The sequence below is a fragment of the Phyllostomus hastatus genome, unplaced genomic scaffold, assembly GCF_019186645.2.
Source record: "Phyllostomus hastatus isolate PE091 unplaced genomic scaffold, TTU_PhHast_1.1 phas_contig_58, whole genome shotgun sequence".
In the NCBI taxonomy this organism is placed as follows: Eukaryota; Metazoa; Chordata; class Mammalia; order Chiroptera; family Phyllostomidae; genus Phyllostomus; species Phyllostomus hastatus.
Window position 1 is genome coordinate 3723901 of NW_025333916.1, and position 27190 is coordinate 3751090.

At 37.0% G+C, this 27190-nt stretch overlaps 1 protein-coding gene across 1 annotated transcript in view; it reads right to left on the reverse strand.

The window, feature by feature from the left end:
* Window positions 1-1238: 1238 nt before the first annotated feature.
* Window positions 1239-27190, reverse strand: part of LOC123824824 (leucyl and cystinyl aminopeptidase) — a 96369-nt gene continuing 70417 nt past the window's right edge. Inside the window, exons 10-18 of the mRNA XM_045848232.1 lie at window positions 25473-25633; window positions 25130-25218; window positions 17867-18050; window positions 16562-16718; window positions 7276-7460; window positions 5666-5827; window positions 3997-4137; window positions 3231-3312; window positions 1239-2598 (exon numbers count right to left, since the gene is read on the reverse strand). Coding sequence (XP_045704188.1) covers window positions 2467-2598; window positions 3231-3312; window positions 3997-4137; window positions 5666-5827; window positions 7276-7460; window positions 16562-16718; window positions 17867-18050; window positions 25130-25218; window positions 25473-25633 — 1293 coding nt within the window. The 3' untranslated portion in view covers window positions 1239-2466. The remainder of the gene's footprint in view (window positions 2599-3230; window positions 3313-3996; window positions 4138-5665; window positions 5828-7275; window positions 7461-16561; window positions 16719-17866; window positions 18051-25129; window positions 25219-25472; window positions 25634-27190) is intronic.

Consider the following 27190-nt stretch of genomic DNA (forward strand, 5'->3'; position numbering starts at 1 on the left):
TAGGTTAGTTTTTAGAAGCATCATATAATGGGTTGGTACAACATTAAAAACTACGGGATTCTGTGGGAAAATTTGAGGTGAGACTTACTAAAGTGCAAATAATCTGAAGTGAGGCTCACAAACAAAACTACAAATAGTATGATCCAGTCTCATGGGAATGAATGGCTTTTGAATACAAAGATAGCAATGCATTATGAGTTAATTCTTTTTTAGCCAAAGTTTAGACAAGGTTTTACTTATAATAATACCCCCTACCACACACACACACACACACACACACACACACACACACACACACAGAGGAAAAAATGATATAATTCAAGACAAGATTTGCCATTTGCACAGTTAACATGTTACAGGAGCAATGTAAAGATGGGGGATTAAAACTGAAGTATCTTAACTGATTTTGAGAAGTAGCAAAATTTAAACTCTGTATCAAAGTGGAATCCAGTAATATAGTATGGTAAAAAACCAGCAACAAAAAATATCCCTCAAAAGTTTATTATTTTTCCCCACTCTAAAAATATAAAAACTCACTAACTTCCATTATCAACTAAATTATCATTTATTTACTGAAGCACAAGAGGAATAAAGACCTATAATCACCCCAGTTTCAATAAGATATCTTTAGATGATTCCATGATTCTCAGGATATCATATTTTTTACTCTGAAACAGACAGATAAATGTTTAGAAAAGATAAAATTGGGCAAAAACATACTAGGGAGTAAAGAAGGCTATCTTTTAGTTTGCCAGCCTTTTAAACTTTGTTATATAAAAATACTTTCATAAAATAAAATATAATTTTATACACAATCCCACATATTTTCACTTTATACTTGCAGAATAAAAAAGCTGACCTTTCCCATAGTCTGATTCTGTGGAGTGTTTTTAAGTGTTTGCAAATGAGCAGTTAGTCTTTTTTGTACACAGAAGATGTTGTCAAACAAAATATAAAGTATAAGAATTATTAGAAAGAAAGCTTTTCTCCTAAAAATTTAAGAAATGCAACAATGTAGGTATAAGTCTGCACAGCTCAACAAATTCAAGTACAGTATTTCCCCTTTAGAAGGAATAAAAATGCCATACAGTTTTGGATTTCTTTCTCCTTCCCTTTCCTTTTCCTTCCTTCCCTCCTTTTCCTTCTTCCCTTCCCTTCCCTTCCCTTCCCTTCCCTTCCCTTCCCTTCCCTTCCCTTCCCTTCCTTCTCTTCCCTTCCCTCCCTCCCTCCCTTGGCCATTACTTTTAGTCTGTTAGTTTGGCCATGATAAAATAAAACTATGAATTTTCAACTAAAGAAAAGTTCTGTATCTGAGAGTAGAAAAAAATTCAAAGTCCACCATATTAAACCTGAATCAAGGTACCTGTATCTCACATTCTCTTTATTCCTTAAGGTACTATGGTGAACTTCAAATAAAAATGTTCAATTTCTCAAAGGCCCTACCTTAAAATGCTTCTAATGTACTACTCTATTATATAAAATGAAAATCCATCCATGAGTGTGATTCAGAGAGAAAGTGTCTGTAGTCTTTCATGCCAAAAGGCAACTAAAACAACCTGTGTTCTTAGTAACAGCGATAAAGTCATGATAAAAGATACCAGTACTAACAAAATGTTTGCCATAACCGTGGAAATACTTATTTATAACATAAAGTATATCTATGGCAGGGAGTACTAAAGGTGTACAGATTTGGAGAATATTGAAATTTATGAATAAAATAATTATAATTAAAGCTAACTTAGTTTGAAACATTTTCCTGAAAGATGAAAAAGAAAGTGTTAAATATTGGGAAAATTGAATCTTTTGGCCTTTTTAGCTTCTCAATATAACAAAAATTTAAAAATTCTGTAGCACCTGGCTATTCTGCAGAAAAAATATAATAGTTACAGATCTTATTTAAAAATTTTCCAAGAAATAAAGGATTAATGAAAACCCCAAATCAAAGTAGATCTGCACACCTGAGATTAGTTCTCTATAGTTGCATGCTTCATTGATTTCACTGTCATACTTTTTAAAGCTGTTACCACATTCAAATAACATCTATCAATAAGAAGCAACAAATGGCTCACAAACCAGCAGCCTGCAAAGATGGTGGCTGCCGTAGTAGATTTTTCCTTGTTCACTGGGTCAATACTTTACAGATACCGAGCAATAGAATAGAATTCCAAAACAGATTTTATTCCTCATTTGTGTATCTTCAAAGTAGAAAAATTAATCATTGTTTTTGTAGATGATTGGCATATAGGTGAATATAATTTTGTAATAAATAACTACATACTACCCAATGACATTTCAGGAAAGACTGATGAAAAATACAGATGGGCCCTGAGCTAACTAGAACTCCTAAGAGTGCAAACAACTCAGCAGCAATCCTTGGCTTTGCCTTGGCTTTTGCAAAAGTTAACAAACAGAGCCCAAGTTAACAAGCTCTCTGAGGGATGACAAAATGAGGTGCAGTTTTGCATGCTACAGCCACCATGTCAGAGTTTCAAGGTTCTTCTCCATCCACTGGATATTCAACTGAATGATTTCCAAAGCTTCCTGGACACAACGAAGCCGAAAGGTTGCCTCTGACTGTTTTTCAAAGAATGCCTGGACCTGTAAGTTGCAGAGAAACATTTCAATAGAGGAAAATAACAACAAATCTCAGGTAACTCTGACTAGCCTTTCCAAATAAACTTTCATTTAGTGATGGCTTTGCTGATATCCTGAAAGAAGTGGAGAAAAGTACTTTAATATCTGAGGTATTTATATCAAGTTACTGATCAAGTATGATGAAATCTGAAGTAATTTTTAAAATGCATTCTCCTTACTCCCACAAGGATTAATTTTTCAAATTAAATATAAAAAAATAAAATGGCCAAGTAACAGCAAATGAGATAGACTCTAAATCTAGGCTCAGTACCCAATTTTACCCTTGGAGTGACATTCTTCAAAACTATTCCATTAGCACTTAAAAATAAACTTGGCATAAATTGGCTTTAATTAAAAAAAAAAAATACTTGTACCAGGAAGACAAGGGGGTGTTGTTGAGAATGGAATCAGAATTTTTCCTCATCAGAGTTTTTGCTCATTGCTATACGTCCACCCTTAGAAGTAGTCCCAGTGCAGAATCATTAACGTTGAACAAGGCAGAGGAGGGACAGGAAAAGCCGCCACCTGACTTAAACTGAGCAGCCTGAGAGGACAGGGATACCCCACCTCTCTTATTAGCATTTTATACAACCAACCTCTGACAAATGTGCCTTTGTTGAAAACAGGTGAGTTGATCCAGCAACAATATTTTGTATGGTATAGGAACCCAGATGGAACCTGAAGAAACACAAATACAAGGTCAAAAAGAGCAAAAATAAATAAATAGAAATGAAGCAACTGTTGGTAAGCTATGTTCCTGACTGCAGAGGAAATGCTTTGCTGTAAGCTACATGTAGCAAAGGAAGAGCAGTGTCCCGCTGCTGGGAGCTGCAGCTCAGTAACAGGAGTTCTGCATGTACTTACTGTCAGTGGTAAGGAAAGGTGGATGGAAAAGGCAAGAGTTAGGGATATTGACATAAATTATTAATCCATTTGATCTACCCAAAAATCACATCAAACATCCAGAAATTTAATTATTGTTTTAAAAGAAAAAAACCCTTCATGTGCTATCTACCTGGGTGTGAGTTCTTAACTGATTCCTTGGCACTGGAGAGGCATTCTTCAACACACATAACTAAATGGCTATTCTGAAAGAGCCCACGGCCATGCTAAACTAAGTGACCTGGAGAGAAGCACAGTTAGGCTTGGTTAGTACTCAACTGGAACACCAGTTATGTGACTCACATTATGGAAATTATGTTTACACATGTAAAAATTTCTGAGTGTTTCAGTTAAATGTCACTGCAGCATTTTTTCTCTCAAAGCAAATCATAACTACTGCAAACCAATATGATATTGGGAATGGTTTTCAAATGCAGAGACTACAAATACTAAAAGCTAATAATTCTCTGAGAAACTTACTTCTGTACAAGCTTATCCCAGTTCTCTTTGACAAAATCCCACGCCAGTAAGTTTCCAGAAAAGCCTCGGCCCACTGTTCTAATGATAAATGACAGCTCTTGAGTTCGGATGATATCTCCACTGAGGCTAGTTTTCATTAACCTGAAAAGCAAAGCAGATTTAGCTTCCAAAATAATTATTCATGATGAAGTGATGACTGAACTTACATTAGTACTGGTCTCCTAATTAAAGCTCTGTAGCAATTCAAGGGATATAAATTTTGGGTTAGTACAAGATTGAGCAATAGATTGAAAATGTCATTTTTTTAAATGAAGTAAGAACTCAGCAATAAATACCTCAAAATACTTTGACATAATAATAAATAGTTCTTGACAGAGTAAGGAATTTGAGAAATAAATTCTGGTAGAATTTATAATTCTGAAGACTAATTTTTTTCTGTTAAAAATCTTATTTGATTTGAGTAGGCAGGTATATTATTACTCTTAAAAACTGAGCTGTTTAAATAATGTGAAAATAAAGGTATACTTCGGGATATTATTATTTATTGGTACTTTGTATGTACTAAGTAATGTTCTAAATTGCAAGCACAACAATGCTTGAAATAGGTAATTATTATTATTACCTATCCTTACTTTACAGTTTAAGAAACTGAGGAGGTTAGTAAATGCCCAGGTTACACTGCTAGTAAAGACTAAAGTGTATTTAAACATAAGCAGTTCGTATCTACTGTGCTATTAAATCTGTGTATAGTAGGAAAACACATACCCCCTAAAGAATGCAGCAACATTTTTAATAAAAAGAAAAACCCAAGTGCTCCTCATGATGTAATGGGTTTAATAAATTCTGATAGAGCCATATGAAGGAATACTATACAGCCAGAAAAACAAATGAAGTAGGCTTTATGAAATGACATGGCAAATCTTAAAGACTGATCCAATTCGCTGAAAGGACAGTCACAAAACCCTGGGTGTAGTATAAACCTATGTTGTTATATATAAATATAGAAACCAGGATTGACATTGTTAACAGACAGAATAAGAATGGAAGTAAAGGATCATATGAGAGATATGTCCACATTTTATTACATTTTCTTAGGTATTGTTTAAATACTTTATAATGGGAATTTATTAGGGTGCTATCAGTTAAAATCAAAATTATTACTAACTTGAAACAAAAACTTCCCTCCATTTGCTTGGGTCTGGGGCTGGCTGCTACCTTAAAGAAAATGATTATTTACAGGGCATCCTTTGGAAGGCAGGCCTGGGCAGGTGCTGAGGACATCTCTGGGACTCCACTAGGATTTATCTGGGCAAAAGTATACAAGAGAAGCAATGACACCCAAACGCACCCCTCTGTCCTTCCCAGTGCTGAATCTCAAGGTACTTCCCTATTTCCCTTGGCTCCCAGAGCTCCTCTACCCTGCCACTGGCTGCCCTTCCAGTCTGGAGGCCCCACACACTGCCCTTCTCTCCCCATGGGAAACCCCCATTCACAGGCCTTCATCAGCTGAATATTCAAAAGGAAATGTCTCACAAATTCACATGAAGGTGGCCTATGAGTACAGGGAGGAAAAGGAAGATCCCAGAGAAAAATGAGCTCCCCACCCTTGGAGCACAATACTGTTATGCTTTTGGTTTCTATATGTCATATTCCTTGGGTGGTTTCATACCAGTGAAGTTTCCGTACGTCCTCTGAGCTGGCAAGAGCTTCAAGTATTTTATTCTTCTCTGCTTCAGAGCCTATGGAGACATACTTGCTTAAGAGGAAGTGCCAGCCTGTCTTAGTTTTTGCTCCAACTTTGAACACAGCAGTCATGACATCAGTAGGTAGGCTGTAAGAGAGGTGGTCAAATATGAGAACAAGTAAAACCTCTATATATAAAGGGTGAGGAAATGACTAGTGGTGATGTTTCTGGGACTGGAGCAGAGCAGCACAGTGGAAGAGTCTATTTTGCAACTAACTTATAGCGAAGAAAATGATTACTGTAGTGGCTGTTACTTTCCTAGTTGTTGAGACTGTGAGGAATATCAATTCAATTTAACACAACAATTATTCCCTGAGCATCCCTGAAGAAGCAGGCAGGCAATTGGCTGGGTGACAGAGGGGAGAAGAAAGAGACACGGTCTCGGCCTCCATGAACTCACAGGCTACCACAAAATACAGAACAGTAAATATGTATGGTATAATACAGTGTGGTAGGTGCCATAGTAAAAATATAAAGAGAGGGATGAGAAGAGGGGAAGAAGCACAGTTTTCTGCTATTATTATGATCACTTTATCTGATGCTTGAGTACTTTTCCATAATGCCCCATAGGGATCTAGAGAGAACCAAACTTCATCAAAATATTTCTACTAATTGCTAACTCCACTTGCTATGTTTTATTCCTAAATTAAAAGAGACTTTTTGACATCTCATACCCATTAGGATGGTTGATATAAAAAAAAAACACAGAAAATAACAAGTGTTGGTGAGGGTGAGGAGAAATTGGAAGGAACCCATGTACACTGCTAGTGGGATTGTAAAACAGTGCAGCCACTGTGGGGACCAGTGTGGCGGAGCCTCAAAAAATTTAAAACAGAATTACATATGATCCAGCAACCCCTACTTCTAGGTATATGTCTGAAATAACTCAAAGAAAGCTTTCAAAAACATATTTGTACACCCACATTCATAGCAGCATTATTCAGAAGAGCCAAAAGGTGGAAGCACCCAAATGTCTATCAATGGATGAATGAATATGCAAAACATGGTGTATACTGCATACAATGGATTGACTATTCTGCCTTAGAAAGAAAGGAAACTCGGACACACACTACAACGTGGATGAACCTTGAGAATATTTTGTTAAGTGAAAGAAGCTAGTCAAGGAAAGACAAATACTGTATGATTGCACATACATAAGGTATTTAGGGTAGAAAAATTCATAAAATAGAAAGTCGAATGGAGGTTTCCAGGGGATGGAGAGAGGAGATTGGTGGGGAGTTGTTTGGGTAAAAAATTTCAGTTTTGCAAGATAAAGTTCTGGAGATTTGTTGAACAATAATGTGAGTATACTATACTACTGAACCGAACACTTAAAATTATTAAGATAATAAATTTATGTTATATTTTACCACAGTTTTTTAAAAAATCTTATTTGAGAATATAAGTACCTAGAGTTCACATACATTAGCACTCAGTTTTACAACATTTCTGACCCAGGGTGAGGAGATCCTGGTTTTAGTAAGTGATATGAAGTAAAGAAGAAGAGAGTCTGTCTGAGTAGAAGCACACATCACCTTTGAGTTCCGTTGGATGCCACCCAATCATCAAACAGCTTCTGGGCGATAGTGCTGCAGTTCTCCAGACTGTGGGTGCAAGCAAATTCCAGCAAGGCTGACCGCAGCTCTCGAGCAGATGTGTTGCCCTCATCAGTCCAAGTTTGTTTTTGAATTTGGTTTTGAAGCAATTGAAATACCCTGGTCTAGACAGATAAAATGGATTATAATGGAAAATAATTAGGACAACCAGAAAAATCAGGAAAACTAGATCTCTTTTCCCCAGCATTTACCAAAGGAGAGAAAAGGGAGAGGTGACAAGCTATGACTCATTAAATATCAACTGCCCACATACAGCTGGGATGAACCATTAAATACAAAGGTTATACAAAAGGCTGCTATATCCAAGAGAGACTTTTAATGATGTAACACAGAAAGAATTAATGACTTCTGTGCAGCGGGGGACCTTTCTTCTGTGTGTACTCAGCTAGAAGTTGTTTTCCTGCTCTGAAGTATCATCCTAGAAGGAAGTTGGAACTTCCTGACCTCATGACTTTAGAATCCATAAATCCAAAAAGCAGTGACAGAAAAATAAAGTTCTTTACTCATGAGTAGATGTTTAAATGTTTCTGAATTAAAGAAATATTTAAAATAGCAACTAGTTTGATGCTGTAACAAATTAATTAGTGAGGAAATACAGACTATGGGCAATGAAGTTGTTTATAGTTATTTCTTCTAACCCCAACTTGTTATTTAAAAATTCTGAATGTACAGAATAGCTACAAGAATGGTAAAATGTACACCCATATACTAGACTTACTGTTTTTTAATATTCTCACATTTGCTTTGTTTCTATATGTTTATAACACACATACTTTTTAATGGTTTTAGCTGAACCATATGAAAGTAAGTTACAGATACCATGATATTTCAATTATAAATACTTTAACATGCAACTCCCAGAAATAAGGAGATTCTTCTATATAACCATAACACCTTATCACACTTAAAAAATTAACAGACATTTAGTAATATCATCCACTGTTCAGTCCATTCTTACTTCTGAATAAGATGTCATTCTTAAATGTATACTTAAGGTATTAAGAAATCAACAAATATCTTATTTCTTTTTCATTTCTCCCCACAACAAAAGTGTAAAAGCTGTTAATAGGATATGGAAGTATTTCCATATTGCCAGCTGTGGTGCATGGGAAGGGGTGGGGACACATGGGATTAAAAAAAATCACATAAAATATGCATTTGAATGCCACTAAAAGGAGCAAAATTTTTTAAATAAAAATGCTTATAGGTATGTTTTAAAAAACCTTCACAGTTATAAGGAGAATCAAAACGAAAAAAATTTGCAGGCACACCTGCCTGCAGAGTTCTCAGCACAGGGGCACTTCTTCCCCCCAGTGCTCCTTCCACAGCATCACCCTTATCATGTCTCATCTCGAGCAGACAAGTGCCACAGATGGCCAGATACAAAAACTCTAAACTCTGAAAAATTAGTTCAAGTTCTTCACAGAGCATTATATTCTTACAGATCAATACCACTGTCAATACCTAAAATGAATACTGGTCAGTGACTTTTAAATTGTGAAGCCATTTTCTCAGAAGACCTTCTCTGAATAAATCTCATGGATCTGACCATGAGAATGGAAAAAAAAATCTGTGCAAGGACGACTCAAAGTTTGTGATGACAGGTCAACTCACTTTTGTTTGTTTGCTTCAAAAGGAATAAAATAGAGAACAGACACTGTGTGGAATGTGAGAGTAAGCTCGTGAGTCATCAGGAGGATGTGAGGTGGAAAAATAGTGGCCATGCTGATTGATACTGCAAGGAACATAAAGCAACGCAGGAGGTCCTATTGAATGCACAGGACTGCTTTGGTGCACGCTGTCTCCACTGGCCTGACCTCAATGGCATCACGATAGCACACCATCCCAAGTGAGTGAAGCATACAAGAAATTTAAAAGCTACTCATAACTGTCAAACATAAACAAAAGAGGAATGAGAGAAAAAAAAGTCAAATGCTTGAAATACTATTTTAAAAAGCTCAGTGGAGAAAAATGGCATTGCTCCTTTAGAATTAACTAGAACATAAAGAGGTCAGTGTAAAAAAAGAAAAAGAAAGAAAGGAAAAGAGAGAGAGAGAGAGAGAGAGAGAGAGAGAGAGAGAGAGAAGGCCCTTTAAAGCACTAGAGGCTAGAGGAACCTGACGTTTGAAGATGCTAAGGCTAGTTCCTGAATAGTTACTACACTGGAATTACAAGGGTCAAATTTCACTAGTTATTCCCTGCACACCGAACAGTCAAGAGAAAATCCCCAAATAGTTGATTTTAAATATATTTCAGGCCCTGGCTGGTGTGGCTCAGTGGATTGAGCAGCAGCCTGAGAACCAAAGGGTCACAGGTTCAATTCCTAGCCAGGGCACATGCCTGGGATGCAGGCCAGGTCCCCAGTAGGGGATGTGTGAGAGGCAACCACACAGTGATATTTCTCTCCCTCTCTTTCTCCCTCTCTTGACCTCTCTCAATAAATAAAGAAATGAAATATTTTTTAAAAATAGAAAATAAATAAATATATTTCAAATGATAAATAAAGTATTTTGCTTTAAAAAATAATTCTTTAAAAAATGTCTGCTGATATAAAATATCATTTTATAAGTAATCCAGGTTATATTTTTAGTATTAATAAATCATAGCAAGGACATCAAATCACCTTTGCCTTTTACACATAAAATTAAATTTATTTTTTCCATGGGTCTAAATTAATTTCTGAAATTTAAACTCACTGAACAATAGAATCCCATCCTCTGTGAGTTCATAGAGTAAAAATGTCAAGTGAGGAGAGGAAATATATTGATGCTAAACACAATTCAAAGAGTTAAACCTTTTGAATCTTTTCCTACAGTGACATTCAAATAGGGTCATATAAGCTACAAACATTGGATATGCAATAAAATGCAACAACAAACAAAATGATTTTAAAAGCAAAACATGGAAAGACGCTGGCACGTATGTATTACACCTTGATTTACTGCTTTACTTTTGCAGTGATATGCCCGGGGAGTTCTTTCTTGAGTCAACTGAACTTCTTAAATGTAAAGTGTCAGCTTTTATTTCAAAAGGCTTGTCCCACCAACCCCTCGTAAGTAAAAGAATGACAGATTTATAAGTCATGAAACAGGAATATGGCTGGGATCAGATGTTAACATCATATGTGAACAATAGGACACAACTCAAATGTGCCTCCAGACACTACCCACCAGAACACCACAGAATCAAAATGTGATACACGGGTGTGTGTTATGTAGGTACGTGCAGCCTATACAACAAATGACCAATAAATGTACACAGTGCTCTGGTGACAATGGCAGAAAGCACAAGTGGCAAACACAAGGCCTGCAGGCCAAATCCGGCCCTCCACCTTGTTTTATCTGACCCAGAACTTGTTTCTACCCAGTGGTGGTGCCAAGCTCTTGCTTAACTATTAAAGAGTAGTTACATTTATACAGTCCTAAAATTACATTCGGTCCTTTGAAGGCAACTGCAAGGCTGATGTGGCCCTGGGTGAAAATGAGTTTGACACCTTTGGCATAAAGAATTAGACACCAGTCTTAACCACAAATACTGTTTGAGGATTAGGTCCAAGGACTCAGAAATGTCTATCATTCCAACCTCCAACTATAGTAGGTCAGACTTCATATTTTGAGAGTTTCAATGCTACCAAAATTCCCTAAAACTAGAATTTTAAACAGACAATTTTTCACTCTTGGTGAACTGCAGCTAGGCTGACTTTTAACTAACAATCAAGTGTATGAGGGTCTCCAGCATTAAAAGGACCTGTGTTCTTCCATCACATACTAAGCCTTCAGCCTCTATACTTGCCATCTAACCACCAGGCCCCTGGACCTCACCCTGAAGTACATTCTTAATAAACACATCCCTGCCCAGCCAACTGGAAATCACCACCTGGAATGAAGATGGAGAGTTACTTGTGTGCCATAGTAGGAAAATATTTAAAAGGTTTAACTCCTCAAATTGTGTTTCGCCTGTATATTCTCGGCACAGGGATAGCTTGAGGTAGGTTACCGAGTGCTTCCTGACACTGAAACTCAACATAGTTAATGGAGAGAGGCAGAGGCAGAGTGGCTTCTGCCACTGCAAAATTTAACTAGCTGTGGAGCTCCTGAGTAGACAGATATTCTGCCTCCCCTCAGGGCATATTCAGTACCAACACTGATCCTTATTACTGGAGTGAATGATGTATACTAATATTGCTACCTATACTGGGTTGAATAGTATCCCCCCACAAATTCATGTCTGACTGGAACCTTATTCGAATGTGACCTTATTTGGAAATAGGACTTTTGCAGATGTAAACAAGTTAAGATGAGGTCATACTGGATTGTGGAGGGCCCAAATCCAATGACTAGTGCCCTTAAAAGAGGAAACTTGGACAAGGAAACACAGGAAGAATGCCACGTGAAGACAGAGGCAGAGACTGTAGTAATACAACTACAAACCAAGGAATGCCAAGGAGCGCTAGCAACCCCCTGAAGCTAAGAGAGACACATGGACCAGATTCTCCGTCAGTAGAAACCAACCCTACCCCAACAACACCTTAATTTAAGGCTTCCAGAACTGTAAGAGAACAAAGTTCTGTTGTTTTAAGAGACCAAGTTTGTAATAATTTATTATGGAGGCCATAGGGAAATAATATGCTACCCCATATTGATTTCATATGGCACTAATAACCCCCAAAGTAAACAAATATGTATACAATGATGTATACTGGTATAGGATCAATTAGATATCTATATTGGAAATAAATTAATATTTATGCCTACCTCACACCATATGCAAAAAGCAATTTCAGAGGGATCATAAATCTAAATATAAAAGATAAAACAATAGTTTTCAAAGAAAAACACAAGAGAATATCTTGGGCCAAACAAATTTCAGACCTTAAAACTAAGAATTTATGCTAATTTAAAAATCATATCGAGTAAAAAAGCAAGCTGGAGTAGGACAAGATATTTGTAAATAGACATGATCAACAAAGGACTCAAACATAGAATATATAAGGAACTCTTACAAATCAATAAGAAAAAGGCTGACACTGAAAGACTTGGGTACAAAAGAGAACACCCAATGGTCAATAGAAATATCAAAAAGGAAATCATCTTCACTTTAGGGAAGTGCAAATTAAAGCCAAACTTGCAATACTATGAGACACACATCAAAAAAGCTAAAAGAAAAAAAGGTTTGCTATTAATACTAAGTACCGGCAAAAAATAGATCCAGAACAGAACTTGAATTCTCAAACACTGCTGATGAAGTGTTAAATTGATATAACTAACTTTGAAAAACGATTTGGTAGTACAGTATTAATGATGCATATGTAATGACTTGGAAATTCCACTTTCAGACATATACCCCATAGAAATTCACCAAAGACATATATAAGAATATTTACAGCAACATTATTTGTAATAGCTCCAAACTCCAAATAACCCAAATGTCCATCTACCATAGCTGAACTAACAAATGGCCAATTCCTTTAATATATTATCAGGAGAAAGTCTATGTTGGATTCTAAGTTTGCCCTAAAGAGACCAATAAGTTATTTGCATACTTCTTGGAAATACACATCGATACTCAAAAAAAACACTGTTGCTAACATTTTGGACATAAAAGAAATCTCATGTAGTAACTTGAAAACTTCATTTCCAAGTAAATAACTAGAGATGGGTCTGTGATTTTAAACCTTAAACACATGGTCTACAAGCTTTTCAAGCCTTTTTAATTTAAAAAAAAATCTCAGTTTAAAAAAGGAAGAAATGATAGCAAGAAAGAAAAGTCTTTGATTTTCCCAACAGAAAGGTATCACTGGAAAGATGACAGTGTTAGAATACAAATTAGTTTAAAATATAGCAACACAAAACTTCCGGACAAGATGGAGGCATAGGTAGACACACTGTGCCTCCTTGCACAACCAAAATAAGGTCAGCAACAATTTAGAAACAAGGTAACAACCAGATCTGACAGAAAATTGAACTGTATGGAAGTTGGACAACCAAGGAGTTAAAATATACACATTCATCCAGACCAGTAGGAAGGCGGAGTTGGGCAGCCAGGCAGAGAGGGGTCGTGGCACAAAAAGCAGTGGCACCAGATGCATAACGCATCCCGGGCGCATAAGGCACCCTGAGTGCAAGACCACAGCAGGCCGACCTTGGGCGCACAAGCAGCTGGCAGACCCAGTGAGGTGGTGACTGTGAAGTGAGTCACTGCACACAAAGCACCTGGCTGTCCAGGCCACATTTGCATGCAGACAAACTGGGAGAGATTGGGCAGTGAGACAGACTGTGCAACCCAGGGTCCCAGCACCGGGAAACAGAACCTCAGGACACTGATTGAAAACACCTGTGGTGGTTGAGGCGTAGGAAGAGACTCCCAGCCTCACAGGAGAGTGTATTGGAGAGACCAACGGGGTCCTAGAATGTACACAAGCCCACCCACATGGGAATTAACACCAGAAAGGCCCAGTTAGCTTGGGGGAATCGGCAGCAGGTACTGAAATCTGATGGAGAGAGGAGCAAGTGACACAGTTTCCTCTCGGACCCTGCCCCCACATACAACGTCACAACCCAGTGACTGGGTTGCCCCACCCTGTAGAACACCTAAGGCTCCTCCCCTCACTACGTAACAGGCATGACCAAATCAAAAAAAGGAAAAAAAAAAAGGCTCAAACGGAAGTACAAATCAAAGCCTCAAAGCCAATACTTTTAAGCAACCAAGAGATAGCCAACCTATCAGATGCACAGTTCAAAGCACTGGTGATCAGGATGCTTGCAGAATTGGTTGAATTTGGTCACAAATTAGATGAAAAAATGAAGGCTATGCTAAGTGAAATGAAGGAAAATGCACAGGGAACCAATGGTGATGGAAAGGAAATTGGGACTCAAATCAATAGAGTGGACCAGAAGGAAGAAAGAAACAACCAAACAGAAAAGAATGAAGAAATAAGAATTCACAAAAATGAGGAGAAGCTTAGGAACCTCCAGGACATCTTTAAGCGCTCCAACATCTGAATTATAGGGGTACCAGAAGGGGAAGAGGAAGACCAACAAGTGGAAAACTTATTTGAACAAATAATAAAGGAGAACTTCCCCAATCTGGCAAAAGAAATAGACTTCCAGGAAGTCCAGGAAGCTCAGAGAGTCCCAAAGAAGTTGGACCCAAGGAGGAACACACCAAGGCACATCATAATTACATTAGCCAAAGTAAAAATGAAGGAGAGAATCCTAGAAGCAGCAAGAGAAAAGGGGACAGTTACCTATAAAGGAGTTCCCATCAGACTGTCAGCTGATTTCTCAAAAGAGACCTCACAGGCAATAAAGGGCTGGAAGGAAGTATTCCAAGTCATGAAAGGCAAGGACCTATATCCAAGATTGCTCTATCAAGCAAAGCTTTTAATTAGAATGGAAGGGCAGATAAAGTGCTTCTCAGATAAGGTCAAGTTAAAGAAGTTCATCATCACCAAGCCCTTATTTTATGAAATGTTAAAGGGACTTATCTAAGAAAAAGAAGATAAAAAATGTGTATAGTAAAAGAACAGCAAACTCATAATTATTAACAACCACACCTAAAACAAAAACAAAAACAAACTAAGCAATCAACTAGAACAGGAACAGAACCACAGAAATGGAGATGACATAGAGGGTTAGCAACAGGGGAGTGGGAGGAGGAGAGAGGGGGAAAAGGCACAGAGAATAAGTAGCATAGATGGTAGGTAGAAAATAGACAGGGGGAGGGCAAGAATAGTATGGGAAATGTAGAAGCTAAAGAACTTATAACACATGGACATGAACTAAAGAGGGGAATGTGGGTGGGAGAGGGTGTGCCAGGTGGAGGGGAGTGAAGAGGGGAAATAGGACAATTGTAATAGCATAATCAATAAAATATATTAAAAAATATAGTAACACAGCACAAAGAACAGGCTTTGAAGTGAAACGAATATGGGTTTCAATATCAGCTTTATAATCAACTAGGTAAGTGACTTGGGGAAGTTATTTAGTCTCCTCATATATGTAATGAGGGCAGAAATATCTATTTGGGCTTGTGTGAGTATTAAACAGGGTAATCATCATTAAGTACTCAGGATGGTGTACAGAACATAATAAACACTGGCATGTACTTGTTTCTGGTGCTGGTTTTTATTAAGGCTGGGAGTTAAAGCCTTATAAAAATAGAAGAATGATAAAAACCCATCAATTAGAACAGACCGCAGAAATCTTCTAACTTAAGCATCTTACTTGTGGGTAGGGATGGGGGTGGCTCCTTTGGGGTCAGATCAGAAACTTGTGAGGAAGGGTGCTTTTCAAGCACCATATGGCCCTCCTGCCCTAAATCCCCTCCCCCCACTGAGAATCATGCAGGTGTTAAGACTTTATTACATGGGATGCAGAGTAGGATGCACAGTAGGAGTGGTAGAAAAAAGATGGTTAAAAAAAGTTACATAATCCAACCCCTTCCTTTTACCAGTGAGGACACTAAAACTCTAAAAGGCCTTTTCTAATTCCTGGTCTAATACTTCCTTTTCCTGAAACCTGTCTTTTGCTTGGTCTCTGGAAAACCTGACTAGTTTACAAAGCAAACCCTGTTGTTAGAATGGGCAGATTCAGAGAATTGGATAATACACAGGATTCATTGCTCCCTTCCAAGCTTTTAATGACTCAGTCAATGGTTTAACACTGAAAGGGTCTAGAAACAGTTGTTCACTATTAAGATCAAGCAATTGGCTTTAAAAAAGGTAAAACAATCTCCACTACAAAGCCTCCCTCAATGCCTTGCTGAGAAACAGACCCACCAGCATTGGCATCCATAAGACAGACTATCAGTAAGGACTCCTAAACAATATTCTCAATACAAACATGGCTGTCATTTTATATTGACCACTGGAATATTAACAGGGAGAACTACTTTGCAAAAGGCCCATTTAAAGCATTTATTATATAAAAATAAACCAGGATTTAAAAGAAAACTTTTCATGTGATAGCAGTATAAGAAGTCTATATTTTGATATTCAGATGAGACCACATCATGCTAAGCCTTTATCAGTTCTTCATAGTAAGCAATGATGTTTTGGTTCAAAGTAAAGATTTCTAGAAAAGCAAAGAAAATGGAATTTAACTAGTTGCTCTTTCAGTCTATTACAGCTGAATTACTGCTGAACATTATGAATAACTATATTAAAAGCAAGTAACAAAGAGAAGCTGGCAAAAGGCAGACTTACCACTACTCTTGAGGCCAGATCCATATACCCCAGTTTTTCAAGGAGGTCATAGATGAGGCCTGTCTGCAACAGGGCTTCAGTGATGGGTGCGGTGGAGGTCTCATTTCCAAGATAACCAATCAAATTGAAGGCCCTCTGAAGAGGCACTTTGCCTAGGCTAAAGGGTAAAAGAACAGAAAAAGTAAACATGCTGAGAAAGGCCAATGAACTCTACACATGCTGAGGGAGAAATTGTATGGCCAGATGGTGAGTCTTGAAGACCTAAAACATAAGCTTAGAGTGTCATTCTGTAAAGTTAGACTAAATATTATTACCTTTAATTAAGTTCATGTGTGTGACCCAAGGTTAAAGATACATTTCAGGAAAAAGATAAATAATTGCTTTGTTTTTATTCTATGTCACCTGTGAATTGCTACTGATTCAGGTAAAGTATTATAATATCTTAGGAAATAAAAGATGAAAAGTACTAATTTTATTTATTTATTAAATTACTTATATTTACCAGATGAGACAAGTAGCATAAAGAGGATTTGAATCACAAAAAAAATTATTTGTTTATATGGGAATTTGCTTGTCAAACTTGTTAAAGTGAGGTCTACTGTGAATTTATGGTGAGTACATTTTAAAAATAACGTTTTTTATAGAAATCATAACAATGATAACTGAGACGATATAAGGTAATTTCATTAAAAAACAAACCTAGATAGGAAGGTCAAGAATAGTCAGATGGAACACTTCTGAATATTCCTTGTGTCTCTTGACCCATTAACAACCTAAACTGGTAATCTTCCTATTCCAAAGATACCTACACACACAAGTTCACTGCCATTCTTGGCTTTGGGATTCTGTAATGCATTGGTGAGCGGGGAGGCAAGCAGTACACAAATAAGGAGGCTCTAGATATCAGAGATGTTCCTCAAACCAGTGAGTAAGCACTAAGCATCACACTTAAACCAAGTGCTGCTTGAAAAGAATTCCCTCACAAAATAAAACAAAGTCAGAACTATCAATGTATTCAGCAAATATGAGTCTGCTTGTTGGCATCTACATACTTGAGATATTATTTAAATAATATCTTGTTATTTAACCGTTCAATATTTGTAGCTTAGGTTTCCATATCAACTACAAAGTCCCTGAAGGCATGGAGTATTTCTTACATTTTCCAGTTCCTCCAAAATGAATTATACCTTACAGGCAATACATGATACTTCTTTTGAACTGTTTTTCTAAAATGTTCTTTTTCTCAATATCACTTGTTAAAAAACAAACAAACAAACAAACAAAACAAAACCAAGCATACTGTACCCTGCAAGCTGAAAGATATTGTTGATGAGGTTTGCCCGGTCTTTGTCACTCAGGACATAAGGATTTATTTTCAGCTGTTGGATAAGTGCATCCCAGTCCTCATCTGCATAATGTACAATATAATAGCCACTCATGTTTGTATTGACTTTGATCCACTGCACTTCTTCTGTAAGATTGATGACATCTAATACAGACCAAAAATGAGAGAGAGAGAGAGAAGGAGAGGAGAATAGGGCAAGAAAAAATATTAAACGAATGCTTTGTTTCAAAATTAATTTGGTATATTTTATACATATATTTTATTATTCTATTAAGAAACCAAATCTCTGCCTTCGGTGCAGTTATTTTCACATCAACAAAAGTTACTATTCATTCAGTTAACAATTATTTATTTAGTGGTAAACAAGGTAGTTATGTTCCTTCTCTCACAGACCTTACAGTCTAATACATAGAATTCATATAAATGCTATTGATGATATTCCTCGGAAGTACACAGAAGAAATGCTCATCCTCTAGGGAAATTTAAGAGAGGTTTCCTGGAAGAAATGATAGCTAAGCTGAGACCTCAAAATATGTTAGCCAGGTAGAGAGTATTCAAGATCCAGAAAGAAAGTATACATAGTGTCTGTCCACACACAGAACTGGCTCCCAAGTTCAGTGGCTAGAAAAGAGAAGCAGGGAGAAAGGGAAAATGCGTGTAGCATGGGGCAGCAGGGAATACCACCTAAGAAAACTAGATAAAATGTGTTCCATCTCCACCTTTGTTTCTACGTTAGCAAAGGAAGAACAAATAAAGCCATTTAGAAAAGTTACATAATTCAAAAGTAGCAAAACATCAGGGAAGAGTTAATGTCTCATTGGGCACAAATGAAAAATAATTGGTCCTGACCAGTGGAACTCAGTGGATTGAGCACAGGTTGTGAAACAAAGGGTCACCCGGTTCGATTCCCAGTCAGGGCACATGCCTGGGTTGCAGGCCAGATCCCCAGTGGGGAATGTGTGAGAGGCAACCACACACTGATGTTTCTCTCCCTCTCTTTCTCCTTCCCTCCCCCTCTCTCTAAAAATAAATAAACAAACTCTTTTAAAAAATAATTGAGTTAAAATAATAGAAAAGTGATATGTACTTTTTAGGCCCCCACCAGGACATATAGAAATGCTGAGAGAATTGTTAAAAATTTGTATGGAATCATTTCAATTAATTTTAAATTAATAAGGTACAAAATACATGGCTAAAAGACATATTACTACAAAAGTTGACTACAAAATATACATAGTGAATGTTAAAATCTTTAAAATTACTAATCAAGAAATGTCCTTTAAATTTGGTAACAAAGACATGAATTTAATATAATAGTTAAGGGTATGCTTCTAAGCATCTTAAGGTTTACTGTTTATTAGAATATCTGCTCTATCATGAACTATTTTTTTCACTGTAACTCTCTCGTGCCCAGAACAATATTCCTAGTACTCAAAAAATACTTGGGTAATTAATAGATGAATTAACAAAATAACAGTATCATAGTAAATGGTTTCAAGGTATCTAAATAAGGCTTGTAAATGTATATGATATAAGTTTTCTTCCCTACTTTAAAGAATACTAATTTTTAAAATCATAAAAGAAAGAGCAGTAGAGAGGTAAGAAAAATAATCTAAATTCAGACAATAATACCACTTTGGGGTATATTTCCTGCCAAGATTGTTCTGATACACAATTTACTGGTAGTTGATGTAATACTCCATACAACAGATCTACATATATGCATGCATTTTTATACTGCTTTTTCACCTATCAGACTCCAACCCCTGACATTTTTCCATTGTCTTCACATGCATTGTTCAAATATATATTTTTTAAAAATATAATTTTTTTTCACCCTGGCTGGCATAGCTCAGTGGATTGAGCATGGGCTGTGAACCAAAGTGTTGCAGGTTCGATTCCCCACCAGGGTACATGCCTGGGTTGCAGGCCATAACCCCCAGCAACCATACATTGATGTTTCTCTCTTTCTCTCTCTCTCCTTCCCTTTTAAAAGAATTTATTTATTTATTTTTAGATAGAGGGGAAGGGAGAGAGAAAGAGAGGGAGAGAAACATCAATGTGTGGTTGCCTTTCACGTGCCCCCTAGTGGTGACCTGGCCTGTAACCCAGGCATGTGCCCTGACTGGGAATCAACTGGTGACCCTTTGGCTTGCAAGCCCACACGCAATCCATTGAGCTACACCAGCCAGGGCTCAAATATCTTTATAATATTCTATTTCAAGACCTACCACAGTTTAATCAATCTCCTATTTGGAAACATTTAGACTGTTCTAAAATGTTCATTATCATAATAATTCTGTGTGAAGGTTTTTGCACATATACTTTAGAAACACATTTAAACCCTTGAATATCTGAAGTCTTCAGGTCTATCAACTTCAAAAGCACAAATTATTAAAATTTACCAGATGCTTTAACACTTTATTTACCCTAATTCTACCGAAAGTACAAAAGATATTTAAAATGGAAAAGACAGTCTGATCATGTCTTAACATGGCATAGAAGATAAAGTATTTTTCATTTAAAAATTCTGTACTAAAGGAAAATGGGGTTAGACTTGTAGAGCAGGATGACAACTAGTGGTGAAGATGAGGAGGTGGAGGGATTTAGCAAAAAGGGGAAAGGACTCATTGACATGGACAACAGTGTGGTGATTGCTGAGGGGAGGGAGTTATAAGAAGACTAAATAGTAATGGAAAAATATAGAGTAAAGATTAAATTTTAAAAAATCCATACTAATTTCTGTTTGATTGCTGATATAGCAATAGGTGAGAAAAAACAATAATATTAATATGGTCTATTCCTTTTTCTGGAGCAGAATGAAGTTCTAAGGAATAACTGTAATGGCAACATTATCTACTCTAAGTTGGAGACCTTTTAAACAAACCTATGACTAATGAAATTAACTTTATCATTAGCTAATGCAAAAAGATCAATACTCTCAAGGTCACCAAACACAATTTCCTACAGATCTTTTACCAAGAAAGGATCTTGGGAAGGACTGAGTAGCTCCAAATCTCCCTCTCCCATAAAAGGGGGCAAGCAATGATAAGTGTGGCCATTTGCCCACTGGATAGATGCAAGAAAATACTGAAACACATAGTATCTTGGCTGATAAGCAAGCAACTTGCCATGTCATAAACCTATCCAAGTCCAGATGGTAGAGAGCAGAAACACAGCTGGGAATATACTTGATATTATTACTGTCATCTCGATGACAGAAATATAAAGCAGCACAGCCAACAGCATGGAGAGGAGAGTTATCATTTAAAGAGTCAGCATATTAGTCTCTTTCAGGTCTTCTGAATGATCCAGAATAGAGACCCTTAAAACCACAGGTATCAAAACATAATGGCTTTGCTCACAAGGGATGTCAATACATCCTTGCAGTTCAAATGTGGATGAGGCTATTCTCACATGTTTTTAATTTATTATAATCATTAACAGATTAACAGTAGAGTTTTCACAATCCACTGAGTAGTTAAAAAGAGTGAGCAACTCCAATCTTAAATGGCAGAAGCCCAGATGAAGTAATCTAATATTGATTTCATAAAGCCATTTGTCAGTGAGTTATGAAAATCAACTACTGTTTTATAAAGAAATATTAAAGCATAGAAACAAAAATCATGTTTTTACTACAAAGTTAAAAATTTCCTGAATAGTTTGCTCCAGAGGACTAGCTTGAGGCATACAGCTGAACTGCATCCACTGTTGCTCAAAAGCATTCCTTTCTGCAATACCCCTCGCTTCTCCTTTATTTTATTAGGGGGCGGGGAAGGCAAGAGCAGAGAATGGCACATGATAAATATCTTAATACTACGATTTTCCTCCTTCTTTTTTCCAATTGCCTTTCACTCCAATGACATGTTTTTTAGTTTCAGGGAAATATTTCTGGCACAGTGATATCCTTTCAGAAACATGAATGTTTCAAGTTAAGAGTCAATATAAAATTTTTCTATAGTTAAAGATCTTAGGTCTAAGTACAATATGGATTGAGACAGACAGAGGAGCAGGGAAGGAAGAAGAAAAGGGAGAGGGAGACGCTCACTTTTTTAGTATAACTTCCTCAATATGTAGCTTGAAAAAAATGGTCTCGTTCAGCCCTTCTTTTGTACAACTACTACTTGGTTAAAATTCATGTATGTGGGGAAAAGTGACAAAGATATTAACCAAATATAACTTCTATATTTGATTGAACTAATGGACTAACCCAGCAACCCTAGAACACATGGAAATATACTATAATTAAACAAACTACCAAGATAACACCCTGCACTGAAGTCATATGACATACAATAAGCCTCTGTAGTCACTGCCATGCTACATTCCTTAAGAGAATCAAAAAAATTAAAATAAGAGTGATTCTCACTGGAGCATCAAGAACCAAGAAGAGCCATCTGTCCCTAGGGTCCATCACTTTTTGTGCGGACAAAATGTTTACAGTGTGGACTCTCAAAACTCAGACTGCCAGGAATGAAAAGAGCAGCAGCAGCAAGGGAAGTAACAGCTGAGGAGAGGGACTAACAGTCACTGCTTTCACCATATAGTGGCTCAGTTCCAACTCTAAATTAAACCAATTATATCACAACGCATTGTGTATATTCTCCTTAACTAAGAATATTTTGAAATGAAAGGAAACAGAAGACATCGTTTCATCAGGCTTTGAATGCTCTTTTCCTGGAACTTTTTACAATGAGAACTGCAATTGAGTCACTTCATTATAGACAATATTTATTTATCCAATAATTATTCTTGCACCTACCTGGTGCTAAGGTTGCAAAAGTGATTCCTATAGCCATGATATTTGCCTTCAATAGGGGACCTATCTAACGTGAGGACAGAGCTATGCGAAAAAGTACTTAAAGTGTACTACAAGTAGAGAAGCAGAGAATGTTATTAAAGCACACAAGCAGGGCATCTAACTTGCCATGGGGTAAGGGAAGGCTTCCTGAAGTGGGCAGTGGGTGATCTGAGATCTGAAGAATGAAGAGCAGTAAATCAAGGGAGTGGTGGTGGAGTGGGGGGAGGGGGGTGGCAGTTGGGGTGTGTGGGGGGAGTGGACAGACAACAGTGTCCTTCCAGGAGAGAAAACAGCATAAACAAAAGCCACCCAGAGGCCAGGGGAGAAGTGTGTTTGAGTTGCTCAATTTTTGAGGAGTGGAAACAGATTACCAGGTAAGGGTTTAGGAAAAAAATGTTTTAATAGAAAAACATGAGCTAGACTTTGGGCTGTGAACCTCAAGGAATAAAAAGCTCACATGTAAACTGAGCTAAAAAGTAAAGGACTAATAAAAGCAGATATCTTATTATACAATTACTTCTAATACCACCCAAAACTTACAGACTATCAGGAGGTTTATAAAAAATCCTCACTGGTTTCTTTTAAACAGGGAGATGAAATTATTTGTTGTCCCTTAGGTCAGAGACTATCCTTCCAGGGCCCACTTCAAGTATGCAGTTTTGTTTTCATTAAAGAAGGCAGCACTTCCAGCTATGTTAGATTCAACAAGCATTATCAACTGTTCTTAGGGTTTCTAAATAATGAGATTATTCTTGTAACATTCCACTCTAGTTTAAACTGCAATGCAATTGGTATGCTCATATGTTTCAACTGGCACCATAAATTGTTATCACACAACAGAAGCATAACTTAGAAATATGTATTAAATCACAAAAGGTAAGAGTTGTCATTTTGAGAAGCATTCCTATGAAAAATAACAAAAACACTTTAAGAGCCCGAATTTTTATTAAAGCTTTTTTTTCCCTAAAGACATATGGTGAATCAAGTGTTCAATAAGGAAAGGTTAAGTCAATCACTATATGTGTGATTTTTTTAAAAATGACATACAAAAATCACATGTACACAATGACATCAACTAAGTAAAAGTTACTTTGAAATGACTAAGAAATAATCATGAGAGTAGTTGTGACAGGCCGATAAGATTTGCTCTTTTTCTAGATGTTCTGTAGAGTAGCTATAAGATATTTAAAGTATTTTTAAAATAATAACCAATAATAGTAGCTAACCCTTATATAGGGTTAAATATTTATCTAGGATATAATATATGCTAGGTGTTGTTCTAGGTGTTTCATGTAAATGAACTCATGCTCACCATAACTCTATAAAGTAACTATAGCTACTATCTCCATTCCATAGCTTGGGGAATGAGGCTCAGAGAGGTCACATAACTCCCCTAAAATCATACCATGGAACCAGGCAATCTGGCTCCAACATTTGTTCCCTTAACCACTAAGCTATACTGCACTCTCAAAAATACAGGATTGAACACCATATCCAAATTCAAACAAGAAATTTTCTCTTTCCCTAAATGTAGAGTATCACTAATGGTTCCTGCAGAACCCAGAAGCGTTATGTTCTTTCAGGATGCAAATTAAGAGGATACATAGTGTGGTATTCACAGAGGTATTTCACAGATGGTCAGAAACTACATTTCAATTGCTTTTATAGACTCGTTGTGGGTAAGCTACATTTTACTATCCCCCTCATTGCAATCATAATTTCTTGTCCCATTTTGTTCATTGCCAAAAAATGTATACTATGTCTACAGGACATTTTGTAGTAATTATTTACCTAGGTCATGCATCAAACTTTATTATGCATAGGAATCATCTACCTGGCTGGCATAGCTCAGTGGATTGAGCGCGGGCTGGGAACCAAAGTGTCCCAGGTTCAATTCCCAGCCAGGGTACATGCCTGGGTTGCAGGCCATAACTCCCAGCAACCGCATATTGATGTTTCTCTCTCTCTCTCTCTCTATCTCCCTCCTTTCCCTATCTAAAAATAAATAAATACAAAATCTTAAAAAAAAAAGAATCATCTAGAGTGCTTCTCAAAATGCCATTACCCCAGCCTACCCCCAGAAAGCAGTCAGCAGAGCATACTTTAAGAAACTGCTCTACTTCTTACTAACATAAAGTATTTATCTAGGGTACAAAAAATACAGCATTTGTTATTTTCTAACAGGACTGCTGGCACTTTCCAATGAAACTTTTCATACCTTATGTCACATGACTATGAAAGACCAATTTTATGCATGACACACAGACGCAATCTCACATTAGTCACATCATGTGTAGGTGACTCAGAAAACCAGCTCACAGAGTGTGCACACTGGAAAGTGTAAACTCCTTCCTGCTGCTTGGTCAGATGGTTTAAAAATATGTTCTTTCCAATTTCTTATCAGAAAAGTGTTAAGTCAAACCTGATTTCTTGTCCAGAAATGATACCAATCGATATTTTGAATAATTTCTTCCCTCAGCGACAAAGGATAGTGGAATATGCCACAGATGGCTATAAAAAGAAAATATTGAAAGATTATCACGCTTTCCAATATTTCAGTTATTTACATATAATTTGTCTTTTTTTTTTCTTTTTTCATTTAGGGGTTTTTTTGGGGGGAGTGGCAGGAAGGTGAAAATTTTCAAGGTATTTCCAGAACAAGATGATCTTGTTAGAGGTTTTATAAGAACCTATGATTACAGAACATTTCAGAGTATTTTAACTTGAGGGTACAAAAGAGGCAGCAGGGAGAGAAAGGCATGCACCTTGCATCTGAGGGTGGGATTTCAGACTTCGTGTTCAAAGAGAATGGTTCCTGTTGTACAAGGAGCGCCTTTCCTTTCCTTTGGACAGTCACTAAAGGGAATCCTTTCTTCAGGGTCCAGGTTTTCATCATTTGCTTCACATCTAGTGTTTTGTTTGTGACCTACAAATAAAAGGATAAGTTATTTTTGCTTGAAGGTAAACAGTTTATTACAGTTTGTATCTTTCCCTCTTTCCCTACCACATTCTATGAAGGCTACACTTAATGTTAATAGAAAAAAGAAGCTGCAATGCTGAGTTGATGTACATTTCTAAGGTAGGTAAATAAGCGATTGCTAAAAGACAAGTAACCTGGAAGAGAACTAAGTAACAACTAAAGAGAGAGAGGCATGGTTGAAAAACCAGCAGATTTTATCAACTGAGTGTTCATTAAAACCCCTGAGGAGGAGTAAGCGCCCTTTCAGGTCACAGTACTAGCACTGAGGATGTGAATAATAATGTGGAGTCTTGAGTCAGAAGCACTGGGACTTACTCCTATGAATCAGCTGAGTCTAGATTTCTCTGTTCTCCAGATCCTCAGCTTTCATAATGTTAAAGTTCTTCTTTTAAAGAACTAACACTGTGGAAATGCCAGGAAACAGCAGAAGAAGAAAGAAGAAAAGAAAAAAAGAAGAAGAAGAAAGAAGAAGGAGAAGGGGAAGAAGAAGAAGAGGAAGGGGAAATGGAAGGGGAAGGAGAAGAAGGAGAAGAAAAAGGAGGAGGAGAAGAAAAGAAGGGGAAGAAGGAGGAGGAGGAGGAGGAAGAGGAGGAAATATAAATAGGTCAGTTGCCTTGACTTTAAGTTTCCCTAGAGAACAGTGGTGAACTATTCTGATGGTCCAGACCCTCTTCCCCAGATAATTACATAAATTTATCTACAAAAATCCAGTGTCAGAGGTTCATAGATCCTCTAAAGCCCACTATGCCTGAAACATCTTATATCGATGAAGAAGCAATTTTTTGAAGAACTATCTCTTTAAAGAAGGTGACTTAAACTTATGATTCAAATTATTTTTTTAGATTACATATGGATTTGATTCGCAAGCAACTAAAATCATCAAGTATTTAAAGTGTTTGACAATATCACTGCACTATGGTAGGCCTTACCTCAATCACCATACTCCTGTTCATTTAAAGCAGAAAAGGATGGAGCGAATTTTCCCAAATTCATTGTGATTATTAAATCTAACACTTCTCATGGCCCAGATCTATTTAGTTCTGGGCAAAGAGTTGGGAAGAAAACAAGCTTGCTCCAAAGCAAGGCACTTTTGGGTCTTTGAGGCAGAAGTGAAATGAAGAGGACAGTGCATAGTTTGATGTGGATGCTAAAAAACCTGAGGATAATATTAGGGACTAGGTTGGGATAGGAAAACATGATGATACAAAAGTTGAAGTCAGCGAGGGAGAAAGAAATATACTCTACGTGTCAGGAGATAATATAACAAGTATAAAGTAAATAGTGTAGCTTTTGATTGAAATACTACTATATGATAAGAAGAAAAACAATGATTTGGAAACAACTCTTAGGTAATAAGGACTAATCCCTCTTCTCAAAGAGAGCTCAGAGAATAGCAAAGGTGTGGCTTTTGGGCAAAGGGTTAACAGCTACAAAATACCAGTTCAGATAAGGCAAAGCAGCAGAAAGAGTATACAAAAAACATCCAGAGCCAAGTTCTTAAAC